This window comes from Dinoponera quadriceps, unplaced genomic scaffold, assembly GCF_001313825.1.
Source record: "Dinoponera quadriceps isolate SergipeBrazil2010 unplaced genomic scaffold, ASM131382v1 scaffold424, whole genome shotgun sequence".
NCBI lineage: Eukaryota > Metazoa > Arthropoda > Insecta > Hymenoptera > Formicidae > Dinoponera > Dinoponera quadriceps.
This window is the reverse complement of record NW_014554557.1, coordinates 1,432,595-1,449,724: the sequence shown is the minus strand read 5'-3', so window position 1 is coordinate 1,449,724 and position 17,130 is coordinate 1,432,595. Positions and strand designations below refer to the sequence as shown.

Sequence of the window (17,130 nt, the reverse complement as noted above, 5' to 3'; positions counted from 1 at the left end):
CGGCAAGAGAACCATTGGAATCTGACTCACCGGAGCATCCTCTCGTGACGGTCCCTCTCGAGCAACTCCTCCGGGCTGGGCGGTTGCGGTCCCAAGAGGGCGTGAGACAGCGGCGGATACCTGGACGGCCTCCACAGCATCTCCGACGAGACGTGATGACCCGGTGGCGCGGGACTCTGATAGCCGACCGGCGGCGCGGTCGCGGCGGCGGCCGCGGTGGGGTTCGGCGCACCACCTTGGGACGGGTGCGCCATCAGGAGCGACGTGTGCTGCACGCTCTGCACGTGCCAGACCCTGGCAGGCGTGGCGGCGGCGGCCACCGCTGTCGGCGCGGAGGACGAGGTGGTCTCCTCGACGCTCAGAGCGGAACTCCTGCTGCCGCTCCTCTCGTCGCCCGAGCCGGCGCTCCTCAGGGAGCTTACCCCGCTGTCGGAGCCGGTGTCGCCGTAGGCGACGCCGCTGCCACCCGACGTTGCCCGTATGCCGCCGACCACCGATGGCACACTGGCGAGGACACCCGCTCCAGGTATGCCGGCCCCGGCCTCCACCTCCATGAGGCCGGCCTCATCGCCGCCCCTCGATGTGTGAGACTGCTGTTGCACCTCGAGGAGGCTCGACGGGGTCAGGTGGGGATGGTGATGGTGCGGGCTGCTCGTTAGCTGATGGTGGTGATGCTGCGGCTGTTGCTGCGGCGGTTGCTGCTGGTGATGGTGATGATGGATCACCGGACTGTCGGCGGAGTAGCGTTGTTGGTGGTGCTGCTGTTGCTGATGGTGGTGGTGTTGGTACGACTGGGGTTGCTGCTGCTGCTGGTGGTGAGGCTGATGGTACGGTTGCAGATGATGGTGGTGATGGTGACCGGCGATCGGCGGTGGCGGCTTGTTCAGTCTCTCGGCTAGGATGACCGGGCTTTCGTTGTGCCGATTGCGCTCCTGCTCCCGCTGCTGCTCCAGGAGCAGGCTCTGCCTGCCAGGGCCGCCGCCGCCGCTGCTACTAAGCGGACTCAGCCTCTCCAGCACGGAGCCTGAGTCCTGACTGCTCGACTCCAGCAGCTCGACGACCGATTCGACGCTGGCCGCCCTCACGCCGCCGACGCTACCCACGCTATCCTCCGTGCCTAACTCGGTGGTGGTCAGCTCGGTTCGGCGCGAGCCCACCTCCTCTTCCTCCTCGTTCTCGTCGCACTCTTCCTCCTCCGCGAGTGCCCTTGTCTTCGATCGAGCGGTCGACTTCAGCAACGACGGGCTACCTTCGCGGATGGCATTCGTCTTGTCGCTGACCACCGGCGGGTCGACGTGCAATCCATTCACGAGTAACTGCGGCTGAGGCTGCTGGCTTTCGTTAGCCTCCCGTTCGCGAGAGTCTTTTTCCGATTCCGACCTGCTACCTGGTTGCTCCTTGGAACCGCCTCCGGGATCTACTTTGTCTGGAGGTGGCGGCTCGGGTTCTCTGTCCCTTTCTCTCGATTGACTTTCCTCGTCTTCCTCGAGTTTGTCGACCTCTCGCTCGGTCCCGTCGTGTTTTCCCTCCCCCGCCTCCTCCTCGGCTTCTTCCTCGTCCTCCTCCTCCTCTTCCTCCAGCACTACCTCTCGATCCGGCGAGGCTTCCTCCGCGTTTTTGCCCTTACTGCTCTCAGAGCGAAGCTTTCTGCCGACGGGGCTTGTTCTCAGCCGCTTAGTCAGTGGATCGCAGCGGCTCCTCTCCTCATCCTCTCCCTCGAGACGTCCTTCTTCCTCCTCCTCCTCCTCTTCCTCCGACCTGCTACCGAGACGCTCGTCCTTGTCGGCGGTTCTCGCGGTACCGGCGAGCTCCCCCGCGTCTGTCTTGACCTCCTGGCCGCCTCCTCCCGGCCTTGGTCTTCTTCGCGCTGGTCTTTGCTGCGGCGCCGGTGGACCGTGGGTCGTCGGGCTCTTTACCGCCGCGCCGCGTCTTCGTAACTTCGAAGCGCTTCCCGACGCGCTGTTCGCCTCTTCCAGCACCGGCCGCGCCACGCGATTGCCCACTCTACCCGACGGTGGGCCCTTGTTCTCTCGGTCCTCTTGCTGTCGCGCGGGTAACGCCGCTTCTGAATCCTTCTCGCGACTGGCACCCTCGCTCACGCGTCTGCGTCGATTGTTGCGGGCGTTGTTCCTCTCTGAAACAGAGACAGACGGTGCTACGATGTACCTGAGGTCGGCCAGGGTGAAATTAATTACCGAGTCGGGCTTAGCAACATTGATTAACTGAATTCTTCCCTATCTGTTGGCGGGAGTGTAAAAGCCAACCGAGTCTCGATATCTTATGCCCCACTTCTGTGATAACACAATGTATAGCCCGGTAAAGTTTGAGTGCGCAACAGCTTATTACCGCGAATCGCTCGCTTTCGCGGTGTTATACACAATTCCGCGACTGAACGAGAAACGGCCTTTAACTTGCAACTCCCGCGGTCTTTCCCACGGCCTTGTGGCGAAAATTCGCGTGAAAACTAGTGGCGAACTTCGCGAAATTGTCCGGGGGGGGGGGGGACGATTTCTTTTCCTTTCATCGCGATAAACTGCGACCGGGAAACGTCACGCGACGGAAGCCGCTGATTTATGCGCGCACGGGGAGCAGCCCGGCGAACAAGCGGCGCGGCCGCCGCTAATTATTGAAATTATCGACGGTACGCGTAGATTATCGCGCACTCGATACCCCTGTGCTCGAAGGTTATCTCGATACCCTTGATCGGACCGCATAATTGTGGCGGACGATCGATCCCTGCACTACAGCTGTCTGGTACATCGGCTGTTCACCGTTCAGAGAGATTATGGAGCTGATTTACCGAGGTAATCCCTTTGATGTGCGCAGCCAGTGATTCGCATAACTCGGTAACCCTAGGACGCTATATATAAAGCTGCCTCTCGCTACCTCCGCACCTACCAACCTGTCCCTGCACCCCTCCTCATCTCGCTTCTCCCCTCGTAATCGTCGTCGTTCGCGAAATTCAACGTGCTGATTCTCAAACACGAAAAGTGCGCGCACGACACGCTGTTCAGCCGAGGTCACATCGCTCGAGAGAGGAAATTTGGCAAAACATCTTTCTCGTGCTTCAATAATTACGAGTATAATTCACAACGCAGCCGGACGGCGTTATAATTAGCAACGGTAGTCGAGGGGCGCTTCTGAAATCGAAATTGCTACTTCCTACGTTCCGACGTTGAGGTAAATCACGGTAACGATGTAATGGTATTATCGTCCGCCCCGTTGGCGCCCGTCCAAAAGTCGATAGCATCGGCGACGGGCGATATAATAGCCGGGTGCAAGTTAAAGGATTGTTATTGGTCTAATATTAAATTACCTCTCAGTTTATTGGACCGAGTAGTCGTTACCCGCGCGCCGTACCGTACGTATCATTATCATCCACGTTGATCCCGGAGGTTAGCGTGTGCCCGGCAACGGCAGTGCATTATCAACGTCGCCGCCGTAAATCTTCGCCGCTGACCTCGATCGAGAGCGACGAGGCCTCCGATGTACACACATGCACGCGTCGTCTGTGCGCGTCAAGGAATCGCTGGGTTTCCGGTTCCCGTCGGTCCGGGGAGCCGAGTTCAAGGGAGTTCAAGGGGGTCCTCGATTAACCCAGTAGGAGGAACACGGCCGTAGCATGGGAGCAATTTACAACAATGCGCGTCATACACGTATATCACGAAGAGAGGAGGCGAGCGGATAGAAACGCATGCCCATATACGCGTGCATCCGCGCGAGGGAGAAACTGGTTGGGAATGGACAGAGAGGAGGATGGACAGGTGGAAGAGGCGCGCATACATACACGCAGAACAGGCAGACTGGCAGAGAGATGTGGAAGGAGGATGGGGGACGTGGGGAAGGAAGACAGAGCGGAGGGATTTATTACTTGGGATTTACTGTTATTACCCGGAGGGGGAGAACCACTCTCCAACGGCGGTGCATGCGTGGGGTGTGTTTATCCGATACGTGCAGCAGTTCGACCGTGTGCGCACCCGCAGCACACGGATGGACACACGCGCAGCAACGACGAGTCGATGCGCATCCCGTTTCCTAGCGACTGCGGTTTGTCGTCCCGTCGTTGCACGCCACGCATGCATTACGTCGCGCGTAATTGAACAGTGATCGCGTACTTTGTTTCGTGCTGTTGCTCGCACGTGGTGTTGCGTCCACGCGGCCCTCATTTTCGGACCGAATGCGCCCTATCGAGCTTTCCATCGATACCCGATGAGAAAACGATCGAGCCATCTCTCATTGCTTTGTCAAATATCGCGCGACTGTTAATTCAATTGAACCGTGATGTGATAAAGTAAAAAAAAAAAAAGGAAACTGAATAACTTCGTAACTGCACAAATTATGTCAAGTGACGCGAAAACGACACTTTGATTCTGGTGGGTTTCATTTCTAATTGCTCGTGTACGAACAAAATGAATGTGCGGGGCAAACATTTCGGAAAAAATTGTCCCATTATTTTCTTTTCCTAGCTAAATAAATAACATTTCGACAAATGAACAAAAACATCGAGAGGAAGGGAAAGGGAGCGAGTCTTTTGTTGTATTTTTAGTGAGAGAGCTATGGGTTACTGTTTTTTCGGAAAACATTTGATGACTCACCACATCGCTTCTGCAAAACGAAGTGGAAAGTGGGATAATCTCGGCGGGGAATTTTAAGAGAAAATACGAGGATCCTCTGGAAGTTGGCCTGGTCCCTCATCATCTGAATATCGGGATATCGAAAAGGGTCGAAGATTATACGGTTGGCGCGGGTCTCGCGCCAAAGCGGAAAGTACTTTGAGAAAATATATCAGAGGATTATTCAACCCGGTTTGTGCTTGTGCTCGGACGTCACCTTTATTTATTGACCGGATGTCACCATTTCCTCTTATTCCCTTTTCAAGATGCGATATTTACGCATTGGAACCGTCACTCGACAGTGAACTCGTGTTCAAATAAACACGATAACATCCGTAACAGGCATCACGTTATCTTACAATCTTGATTATGCGCGATAAGTAGATTATTAATATGCAATTATCATTTCTTGAAAACATCGAGAATCATATCTTATAAGACAAACGATATCGCTCGCACGATACTCGTGTGCCATTGTAACGGATTAAATATTCATACACGGTAGCCGAAGTCGAGCATCGATAAATGTGAAGTATAATGTCAGTCACTGGATTGTTTCCTCGCGGCGGTGTTGCATCAGTATGAATTACACGTGCCATTTATCTGCATACGAGTTCTTATCGTCGTTTGTGCAAGAGCATGACGAGTCGATTTTGTTCTTCGAAGCGGACGATCAGGAAATCAAGCCGTTATATACCGCAGAGAAATATTCTCCGCACCGTGTGGTACCCGAGAAATCCAGTATGCTAATCCGCACGAATAGCGTGGGAGAAAAAAATCCGTTTCTAATTCCCGTTGTTGGGAGGCGGTGATTTCCCATCCAAAAGTGATCGATAAACCCGCGACGATTAGCTCGCATTTCTGAAACATCGCGGTCATTAACACACAGGCATCGACTGACGACGACTGCTCGGCCGTCGTATCTCGCCGCGAGATCTGCGTCCCGGAAACTCGCCAAACCGTATAGCCGAAAGCTGCCTCACACGACCTTGCCACGTAAAAAAAGGGAGAGCTTTAAAAGCGAGCGCGCGCGTCGACGGTACCTCAAAAGGGCCAGCTCGTGAAAAACAACTCCTACACCGGCGCTCTTTGTCACGGATGATGCATCCCCGGGGTTGATAGATATCGCCGGCTAGACCCGACCCAGAGTCGCAGGGGTGGAATTAGGCATGCCTGGGCGACCTCGCCGGGCATTTAAACCCTTTGTCAAAATCAACGCTCCGTGCAGGCAGGTGGCCCTTCTCGAGCGCCGTGGTTAACAAAACATCGCCCTTTCCCTCCTACCACATCTCTTTCTCATTCCCCCTCCTCCCCCCCATCTCTTTCTCGGCCGCCCTTCTCGCGCGTCTACGCTATCGACCACGTCATGCTGAATCCGCATTCTGCATGCGCCATTAGTTTCCGTGCGAGTATCAGTCACTGCCATCCGCTCGCACTATCGCCTCTCTCTCTCGAAACGTTACGTCCGAACGAGCGAACGCCAGATAAATAAATTATCATTCTCGCGCCGCGATAAATAAACGATCGTTCCTTAATCGCACGTCGAGTCGACGGCGTTGACACGAATCGAGATCTGCCGAGCACTCTCTCGTAGAACTCGAGCGGGCATTGCAAGTCGTTACCTAGACGGTGCGCCAAATTTTCCAGCGCCAATCTGCCGGATGTTAAGCGCGCAACGTGCCGCGTTTCGCTTGCGCAATAACTCGCATGAATCCCGCATGAATAATGGATTAGAATTAGATAGTCATATTAAGCGCGCTAAATATGCGGCATGAATGCGAGGTCTTGTGCGAATGTTAATAGGATCGCTGCGCAATTGTAAGGATTGTCATTCATCGTGCGGCGGAAATACGCCGGGAAATATTACGAAGCTCGCGAGTTTTCGAGAAGGACGGGAACGGTGGAGGGCTTCGATAAACGGAAATGCGCGCGACGCGAACGCACGCCGATAAAATAACGCCGCGCGAAATGAAATTGCGCGGGCGATTGATTAAGCGCGCGCACTGCGGCGGTTCGCGCGCGTGGAAGCGATTAATGCACCGATGCGATGGCAGTGTACTTTGATAATTAGGCTGATCAATTAAGCGCATTCGGCGGAAGGTCAAACGTAGCGGCGCAACGTTGCCGCGTGTACGGCGGCTCGCGAACATCAAAGGACGGGGCGCGCGCGACGCGCATGTGAAAGAATCGAATGGTTCGACGGCGAGCCGAGCGCTCATTAAGATTAATTAAGCGATATAGATTTATATCGTTTGTTCCCGTTGCGTCCGCCTGCCGGTTATATCGCCGGGTTATAAAATTTTCGCGATATTATCCACCGATATCCGCGCGCGGATCCCATTAACAGCAATACCGTGCAATTCGACGAGTTAATATTTGTTCAATAAAACTCGATGAATTTCTCGGATATGATATTGTTGGATCGCTCTTGTCTGTTTTTGCGTGAAAATAACAATAATGCTATACGGAAACGACAAAATGGCGAGTAACTGTACGGTTCCGCCGCGTACGGCAAAGCGACACGTCTCCGTGTGACGAGCGAAGATCCGCGTGTCTCCCCGAAGAGATTCTCGTCTTCCACGCTTATTTTGAGGACCGCTATTTCTGCCGGCGCTAAACATCTTCTCCCGCCTTCTCGCGCGCGTTTGTTGATAAACTTATTTCGAACATCGTGCGGAGCGCACGAAGCAGCGACAAAGGCGAAGAGAGGGCGGAGGAGAAATGGCGACGGGGTTGAAGATCCGGGATCGGAGTGGGCAGAAATAAAAGTTCTCGCCTGTCGCTAGGTCTTCCCTCTCTCTCTCTCTCTCTCTCTCCTTCCCCCGGTGTCTTTTTATTCTTCCGCTTCTGCGACTCCCGGGCTCGGTGCCAAGGCGCGCGGCGTCAAGCCCACCTAATTTACACACAAACCAGTCACCGTCGAACCTGACGGAAGTCTGATAGTGCGTCGCTCGCGCACGGACACGCTGCGCTAAACGCGACCAGACGCGCGACATCTCGGCGACGTCATAATGGCGAAACGCTCTTGCCTTATGGTCACACTCGTTCGACGCTTCGACGATTTCACGGTGTATTTGAGACGCTCGGCATTTCGGCGCGCGATTTTACGCTCGGCGTAATAAAAGGAAAAGCGCTTATTGCGAGGCGCAGCGGCCTTCGCGCGATCCCAAGGAAACGAGCGGAATCGCTCCTTAATCGCGCGACTAGTGACCCGCAATATCATTTATTAAAACGCGCCATACGTTATGACACGACTGACATGTTTCCATTAATAAGCAAGTATGTATTTAGAATGGATATTTTCGGTAAATCATGCGATAAACGTGACACCGGCCGCCGGACAACGCTCAATGCCAATGGTATGGTGGTTTATCGCAAAAACGTGTTACCGGCGTGTCGTGATAAATCACGATTAGAATTATTAATCCGGACCTGGATTCGTCCCGTTGGGGGAACGATACTTCCGCACGCTCGAATTAAAGGGGCGCACCTTCTCTGAGAGCGTCGCCGAACTGGGTCGAGCTGGAGGAAACGAGCTCTTTCGATCGCCCCGCGTGCTCTCGCACCGTGACACCCCCCTTCCCGCCAACTTGTTCGAGCGAAACGGACAATTTTACGAATATCCCGCGAAAATATCATTCGAGCCGGAGGAACCCCAAGCGAACGGTTCGTATCTCGAAGCGGTCAAAAGTGCATCATATCTCGCAATCTGACTTTTATTCCTTCGCAACGATCGAGCGGAGATACGAGCCGCTTCGAGCTAGATCCGATGCCACGCACTGAAAATAAATTTTGCCGTAGATTCCGATGCCGTAGAATCTCGCGATAAATCTCGTATCGGCCGATCGGAAGATACAATACAATCAACGCGTGAGATACGGCCCGAGAAGTTTGTCTTGAAGTAATGTTTTGATCGTCGCGCGGCCGAGTGGGAGTTCGTTTCTGCACCATGGCACAGATAACGCCGCGTGATAGTAATAGAGCGATAAATCGAGATTGATTGCGTTCGACTTGGAGGAACGGAGGAAGTAATAGACACGCACACGCTCAGTGCGCCGATTGTGTGTACATGCCTATCGATATCGCGTTCTCGTCCGATCACTCGCGACTATTGTCGCCCGAAAACGATGAGCCGGAAAGATCAGGAGCGATCGATCCGCGTTTCTCGCGCCGAGCGACGTCGCATGTGCACGGATGTCCCCGAGACATCCTCCGCCATTCTTCCCGTTTACGGATTTATGCGACACCGAGCTCAAGTGGAATTCTACCTGGACGACAACCTTCCGATTGTCTAACGCGAAATACCTCGATCGCCGACGCGTGATTCTGCTCGATTGAGATTCATTTTGATCCTGTTACAGAATACAAATTCTCCATATTTTAACCAAGGAACGCTGCAAACGCTCGAACGGTTTTGCTCTTCGAAAACCATTCGCGCGTCGACAGTTGCGCCGTCGAGATATCGATTCATCCGCGACCGGAAGCAACGATCATTTTAGGACACGGGTGAAATAGCTGTGAGATAACTGTTACTGCGATTCAAACCGGGATTTACGGTATTCTGTTACGAGTATAAAACGTCCCTTCCGATTCTATGCGACGTCACAGAGCGAAGATACGCGGGCGGAGGAATAACACCATCGATGCATTTATAAAGCCTAAACACTCTCGCGATGGGAGAGATTACGTCAGAGATGTGAGAAGAGCTGTAAATTCCGGTCGCGTGAAAAGATCGTAAATCGCGTAACTCGCTATGTGAAGACGTTACGTAACGTCGCGCGGCGTTCTGCAATGTAAATCGCCGCAGCTGGAAAGAACGAGAAATCTGTATCGCGAGATCACTACCGTATCGGATCGACACGATGGGAATGACATAATTTACGATTGCCGTTAACGTCGCGCGAGGTCAGGCGAGTTCTGTCGGCGCGAGAGCGATGCTTTAATTAACGCTGCGTGAGAAAGAGAGAGAAAGAGAGAGAGAGAAAGGGAGCAGTTTCCTACCATCCTGTTCCCTCTTGAGGCCCCTCCTCTGGAACCTGATCTCGGTGCCGGTGACAAGTCAGCACGTGGGTCAGCCTCCGCGTTTCTCGTAGACGACCCGCGGGCTTTTTGCTCCCAAGGAGTGAGACACGAGACGGGGGAACGGCCTGAGCGAGAAAGAGGCAGAAACCCGACGATACGATCAACGGAGACCCGACCGGGAATTCGTCACGTGTCGACCATACGAGAGCTCGGTCTCTTTTTAGTTTTATTATTTTTTTCCCGTCATAAGTTTCCACGTTCCGGGGCTTAGAGGGTAGCGCCGGAGCGGCGGGGAGCTGAGGGGACGATGAGAAACTAAGAATAGAGAGAAGACCGCGAAGGAGGTAGACGGGGATAATCGGAGTGGGGGAGACGCCCACAGCATCCACACGGTGGCCTGGACCCAGTGAGGGTCCTTGCAGCTGCACGCCTCTATTGTATCTTTATGACGCCGAGACGGCGAGCCAAGGCCTCGATTCCTTCTGCGAGAGCCCGTCCTCTTTCTCCCTAGTCCTCATCTACTGCTCCGTGTTCGCCTTTTACGCGCGGTAAAAGTCCCGGGGAATCGCCGGAAACTGCGCGACCACGGTATGTGTGTACGCGACGATGAAGAGTTTTACGATACACTCGAGGATGGAAGATCGCGCGCGTCTGTGCACCTGCCTTACGCCGGCCAAATACGACCGTCTCTGCGGCGTATCTAGCGCGAAAACCCGCCGGTTTTCCTTCACCTCGAAGGGGAAGGATCAACGCGCGAAAACTCAACGGAGCACTCGCTAATTACAACGTCACCGGACGCAAAAGACACGTTCGCTGCAACTTTCGCCGCGCGTTCCCAATGCGCTTATTTATAGCCGCCGCCACGGCGGCGTCTTCCAAGTTATTCGGGGATGTGTGCGTCGGCTCTCATCGATCGCCTTACTTTCGCGTTGCGGATATCGGCGGAAATTCGGATGCCGATAACATCGGATCGAACGACTCGTCGAATTATGCAGCGAATATTCCGCATAATTGGCGGAGTCGTGCTCGTGACATTTTGTACACAAGCGAGTAACACATATATCCGCGCGTACGTGATCGAGTGGGCGTGCGTTGCACGTGTGTACGTCGAGCCGTGCGTATTCGTGCGTGAGAGAGAGAGAGAGAGAGACGGGCAGGGTATTCGGGCTTTATCGGTCGTAAACACGCGAGTAATTATCGTGACCGGCCATCTTGTCCCGCGGGCACGTCACATCCGGTCACTGACCATTCAATCGTTACGATCCCGGCTGCGGGTCCGGCTACGAGCAATAAATGATTCAAGAACAATGGGATAACGTTGCCCCCACCTTCGCTCTCCCTCCTCCCGGCCCCTCTTTGTCGCGAGATAATCCGACGCGAAAGAGGCGAACGTGAGCAAGCGCCGTGCCGTTAACCCCATAATCGCGGGAATACTGAATGGGCCTTAACTACAAGCGTAGCTTGCACCCGCCGAGAGGCAGGTTCAAGGCCTCCCACGAAATTGCGTGGGTGCGTGCGAATAATTTCGGGCCATCTCGCTTTCGTAGGAAAGAAACCGACCGCCGACGAATGGACGGAAGTGAGATCGGAGGATGGCGAAGAGGATGGAAAAGCCGCACGTCGGTATCCATCGTACGAACAAGTACGTACTTTCTCCGGTAATTACAGGTTCTCACGAACGGACCGATACTTCGATCGTGAGGCGTGCGTTTATAAATCAGTTCAGCGTAACGAGCCGGAGAGGCAGTTTAAAGGGCGCCCCCACGCGTGCGAGCGGAAATAAACGGTGGCGGTAAGTAAAATTTACACGCGCGTCCGTCGTAGATACGCACGCCCGCCTCGTTCACAATGCGGCGCGCTCCGACTGGCGGGGCCTTGAAAATCTAACGGTAAGTGCAATTTCGCCGTCGGTCACGCAACAACGATCGCCGGAATCCTTAGCCGTGCATCGTCCGGTGTTCATGAGCATCGGGACGCCGAGAGACCGCGATTAAAGAGCGTTTTCGTCGCAACCGGCGCTACGCAATTGCCGGGTCGCGTTCGATCTGGGACATTGATAAGCGTTTTAATTACCAACGATTAGCGACGGGTCGGCGTCCGGTCTGAACGATGACGACGTCCCCATTCGCATCGATTCGCTTGGCTCGTTAGAGCGCGTATTTTGTCGCAGCTTCGCGCGGAAATACCCGAAGAGAATTGTAAATGTCCCGCGGTCATTATGGCCTTTCGGGTTTATGACGAGTCGTAAACGTCGAATGAGCCACCATCAACAGCCGAATTGGATGAGCAGGTACCTGCTAGCGGCTTGCTGGCGCATACCTGCCGCACGGCACAATCCCTCACAGCAGCTACCGGCAGCCTCAGCCAATTTACACCTCGATCTCACCTATTTTCCCGAGACGATCACCTATTTCCGTAAAACGCAGTCCCGGACTAATCTCGGCAAGTATAGAGAAATCTGTAGCTTCGATTCGGTAACCGAGCAGAGACCTGTTGGAAAGTAGAGAGGCCCAGATCGCAATTTTGGCCGGGGTTTCGTAACGTCAGTTTTATTTGTTGTAAAAGAGGTGGTCTTAAAAATATCGGTGATACAAATGAAAGCAATGAATCAAATTCATTTCGACCGGTTCGGAGAATCGAGGATCTACTTAGCATTAATTTCATCTAAATTGTTATTTCCGCAGAGTTGCAAATATTTATTGGACGGTTTATTTCCTTTCTTGGAATCGGAGGTCGAAAAATTTCACGTCGATCAGAAAGGAAAAAAAAATCACCGGCCGTAAATGAAGATTAATATATTAATTATGTAGCGTTCAATCTGAAATGACTCGGCTTCAACAACAACATTAAAAGAGAAACAACTGCGCTTCTAATCTGAATATTTATAGAGTCATTTTGAAATAACAGTTTGCGTGATATTTCGAGTATTCTATTGATTACGCATATGTGTAAATGTCCGAAACCGGTTTCCGTCCGGTCGTGGATAAAACATTTAATGAAACAAGCGAACGTGAATAAGCAAACAGTTATTCCTTTTCGAACTTCGTTTATGGCCGGTGTGTTATAGGAATTTCAAACCGGTTTTCTCTCGCCGCGCCGGGCAGACCCACCGATCGTACGATTGAATTTCTCGCTATCTGCCGATCAGTTAATTATCCACAGTGACTCTATCTAGCATAATTCATCATACTTTTGTTTCGCGTCTACGCGTTACAATGTTAGATTCAGAGACCGTGTGCGAAAGGTGTTTCGTAAGCCGAGCGTTAAAATAGCTGTTTGCGCGCGTTAACCAACGCTCGTCGTTCGAGTAACACGGTAATAGCGGTCAACCGTGTCTAGATTGTTCTCCAGAAAGGTTCGCCTCGCTATTATCCGAAGTCGCACGCAACTATGCCTCCTTCGCGGGAGGATACGCAAACAGCGGGCCATCGAATAGCTAAGATACGCAAGGACTCGCGCCTTATCTTTACCGCGGAGTATCACTTTCGATGAAGCGTGAGAATCGCTACGTCGCGCATGTTAGAGAACCCGAAGACCTTGAGAGCCTTCGTCGCCTCGAGTTTTTACCCCCCGTGAGCCGTGAAGTGCGAGGGGCCGAGTGTCGTGTATCCCGACAGGTAACGCTTTTCGCGTATCGTCTATCGAGAAACGAGCCTCCCGTAGGCGAAAACGCTCGTTGAAGAAGAGACGACTCTTAAAGAGGCGATGCTACACGATTGATGGAAAGCGAGGGCGAGAGAGAAGTGAGATTGAGAGCAATTCTATACGGCGTCTGCTGCTTCGGGTCACGATCCGGTCACGTGTCCCGCTCAAGCCGACTCGTCCATTACATTTTATTGTGTTGCGCCGGTGACGTCACGATCAATTGACCTCCCTTGAGGCCGCTCTACGTGAGTTTAACGCGAGCCAATGGCTTCGGGGGATTCGTGCGAGTCGTTATTCCTGGTCGAGACGGTTCCTGACGCGACAACGAGAGAAGGAGGAGGAAGAGTGATGCCGCGTCGAGAAGAGCAGCGAAGAGAAGCGGAGAAAAGAGAAGGAGAGAAGGATCGCCTTAACGTACCGACGCCGAAAAGTCTCTCTGTTTTTTCTGGAAGCGAGCCGACCGAGAGCGCAGGCCGCAGTCGTTAGTCTCAAAGACTTCTCAGTATTCGACGAGCGAATGCTCACGTCGCGGAGTGCGTCTTTCGGCGGGAGTCACGCTCGCGCCAGATTAACCACTCGAGGCTAATATATCTTCGACGGGTCATTAGATGGTTATCGTGGCTCCTCGCACTGACCTGCTCTTGTCCCGGGATATTCGTGCGCTTTACGTCAGGTTCACAATGCCCGGCCTGTTGCGCTTTCGTACTAGACTCCGAATGCTACACTGAGCGAAGAAATCGCACCGATACAGCTCGTTTTGCTGCGAGCGGTGATTGATTCCCACGGCGCAACAATCTTCCTCGAAGTTATGCGGAAATTCTTTTCCCAAAATGACAGAGGGCACAGAGTTGCGCGCGATCCTTTCTCTCGGGCGTGACTCCGTTGTTTTAATTCCATCTACCCCCGGCCGTGTGCATACATACGAATGAAATTCAAATCGAGCCGTGTAATCATCATTACGCTCGCGCTCTGCCTCCGTCGAAAGCCCTCGGCTCGCGCATCTCGGAAGTGGATGAGCGGAGAGGTTGACCTCCCTGTGACCTCTGCTCGGTTCGTGCGAGCAGCCGCGAGAGAGATGAGTCATTGCGCTTTCATCTAGGTGGGCTGATGACGCGTAGCGGATACCTGGACTCGGTAAGCGAGTCATGCCTCTCCTCGGGAACTAAACGGTATGCCAGCCACGTACATACGTGTCTACTACCCACAGGCAGCCGCGGCTGACTCCGTATCAACGGTCGGAGGAAACGAGGGGAATGAACGGGGCGGTAGAAAGTGTAAGGAAGACAACACACGACGGGAGACAGTGTTCTTCGATCCTCGCCGAGTGTGACGCGACATTTTTCCACGGCGTTCGAGTCCCGCGTAATGTCTATCGGCGCGATTTAAATTCTACTTTATCGCACTTCGAGAGAGAAGTTCGCTACTTCGAATTCTAAATGGCAACGCGCTGGAAATCACGTCTAATGCTCGCGGAACGTCGCTCCGGCGACATTAAGGCTGGAGAAGACTGAGACGGAGCGTGGTGGTGAAAACACACGTCAAAAAACAAGTCGTCCAGCGGCGCGGTCGTGTTGGAGGGAAGTCGCCATATGGCGGAGACATGCGGCAATTTCGAAGCTACTCAGCGAGCGCGTGCGTTATTCGAGAGTTCGACCTCTTGTAGTTTCCCGGCCTTCCCTCTGGAAGCGAACGAACATTCGTCCGTGTCCACGTGCTCCGTCGCGACGCTAACTACTTCGATTCGCGGAAACGCTTTCGCCCTCTCGTCGGAAATTTGCGGTCGGCCGGTTTTACGAGCGGCGAGTTAAGGTCAGTGTATTCGATGGTTATCGTGCCCGTACTTCGAGTTAACCGCGCGCGAGTCTATATTTTTCTTGCGAGAGCATTGCCGATGATGTGCTTATTACGAGGTAATGAGGCGCGAACACCTCTGCAACATTCTCCGGGATATATTCAATTTCGAGTGTAAAGTTTGCGGTACTGTTCTCGTGCGCAGTTCCACCACTCGCAAAAACGTCCGATTTCGTTAGCTCGAAGCGCTCGAAATCACTCAGAAGAATTCTACGTGACAATGAGACGATCGAACAATTAGAGAGAAAACAATGTTTGTATGAGAAAGACGCTTCTATATCAATTATGAGAGATCTGTTGATTTCGGCACTTGCGTCGGTCAGCGTCCGCCGAAGTATTTCGCGTGGATACACACCTAGGACTCGTCGGTCAGTTTTCCAGCTCCCGAGTCACCCGTGAGATAAATAACAGAGACGTAGAGAAGGAAATGCATATGGATGAAAAGAAGGAAGGAAAGGAGGAAGGAGGGAGGGAGGAAGGAAGGAAGGAAGAAATGAAAGAAGGAAGGAAGCAAGGAGGAGGAAGAATGCGGGAGCAAAAAGGCGAAAAAGCTGATGATCGTGGAGTGGGTCAGGAGAGAAACGACGGCGCACCCTCAAGGTGCAATTCACGACCACACTCCACCCATCCGCGCGCCACCGTCGTCACCACGCACAGACGAGAACGTCTACGTGAACGACCGAGAGGAGAGTGCTTAGCTTCCTTCCTTTCGTCTATAGACCTTCCCTCTTTGCCCTTTCTCGTCCCTTTCGCTCCTGAGCGCGAGATACACCGAGGAGTGACAGAGAGTCGGTCGACACCGCGTGGATGGTGGAAGGCGGCGAGGGAGAGAAGGAGAGCTCACGTTCCCTGGTGAGTCTATATCACGTCGGGACTATCAAACAGGGGCGGATACGAGTCCCCCCCCCCCCCTCACGTACCATAATTCTCGTCCCGGTCGCTGTGGGTGTACTCTCGGTTAAGGGGATCTTACACACGAGCACTTACACATACGAGCGCGACACTGGCGCACACCATCTATACGCACGCACTGACTCGATCGGTCATACGCACACACGCACACGCTCATGTATCTCTACAGAGCCGAACGCAAGAGTCTCGGTGCCGGCGATCTGTGCTTCAGATATGCATCATGGTTAGAAGGAAGGGGAGAATGATGAGAGAAAAAGATAGACAGAGGTCGACAGACCTCTCCGCTCTACCTCCTCTCGCCAATCCTCTGCACGAAAGGAGGGTAGAGGAGGAGAGAGAGAGAGAGGAGGGAGGGGACGTGGCGAACGGAGAGGAGAACTCGCTGAACCGGTTTGACGGACCTCGACTGGTTTCATTAAACCCCGCTTGTAACCTCCTCCTCCTCCTACATCTCCTCCTCCTTTTCGCGTCCACTTCGTCCTCCTTATCCGTCTCGCATCTGTGTGCACGCACGAGCGCGGCTAAAAAGCCGTACTGGGCTGACTCGCTCTTCGTGTTCTCGGAGTCAAGGATTGCCCTCTCCTCCTTCTCCTCCTTCTTCTTCACCCTCTCGACGATAATACGGAATACGTGAAAAAAGACGAGAGGAACGAGTCGAAGCGCGAAAGGAAAGTCTCTGGTAATTGCTTCGGTCCCGTAATACTCGCACTCGGCGACCCGCAGAGCCTGCGGCCCTGCAACCGCACCTTCTCGGCCGTTTCCTTGCTCCTTTTGCAGCCGCTGCGACATGTGCGTGCCTCTCTCGCGAAAATAAAACGACTTCGTTGCTGTAACTCCCCACGACTTCGAGACCGCGACTCGCACTCTCGCGAGTACACGGTGCCGGACTGTGTGAGGTGGCGCGACGAAAATTCGCTTTCGATGCTCACAGCGGTTTCTACTTTAAATCTCGATCGTAAATCGACGTTTCCAGAAGTAAATCGCGCCTCCCTCACGAGTGACTAAGCTTACGCGACTATCTTTGAACACGACCGGAGACGTCGGCGCTCGGCCGACTTTCGCGACTCACATAGATTTTTGTCGCGCA

The 17,130-nt window shown here is 53.5% G+C and overlaps 1 protein-coding gene across 7 annotated transcripts in view; it reads right to left on the bottom strand.

Annotated features, from left to right (window-relative positions):
* The window catches only part of LOC106752044 (probable JmjC domain-containing histone demethylation protein 2C), a 272,261-nt gene that overhangs the window by 106,471 nt on the left and 148,660 nt on the right, over positions 1-17,130 (bottom strand). For all 7 annotated transcript variants that reach the window (XM_014633421.1, XM_014633419.1, XM_014633423.1 and 4 more), the window contains one exon: positions 31-2,134. In XM_014633421.1, coding sequence (XP_014488907.1) covers positions 31-2,134 — 2,104 coding nt within the window. The remainder of the gene's footprint in view (positions 1-30; positions 2,135-17,130) is intronic.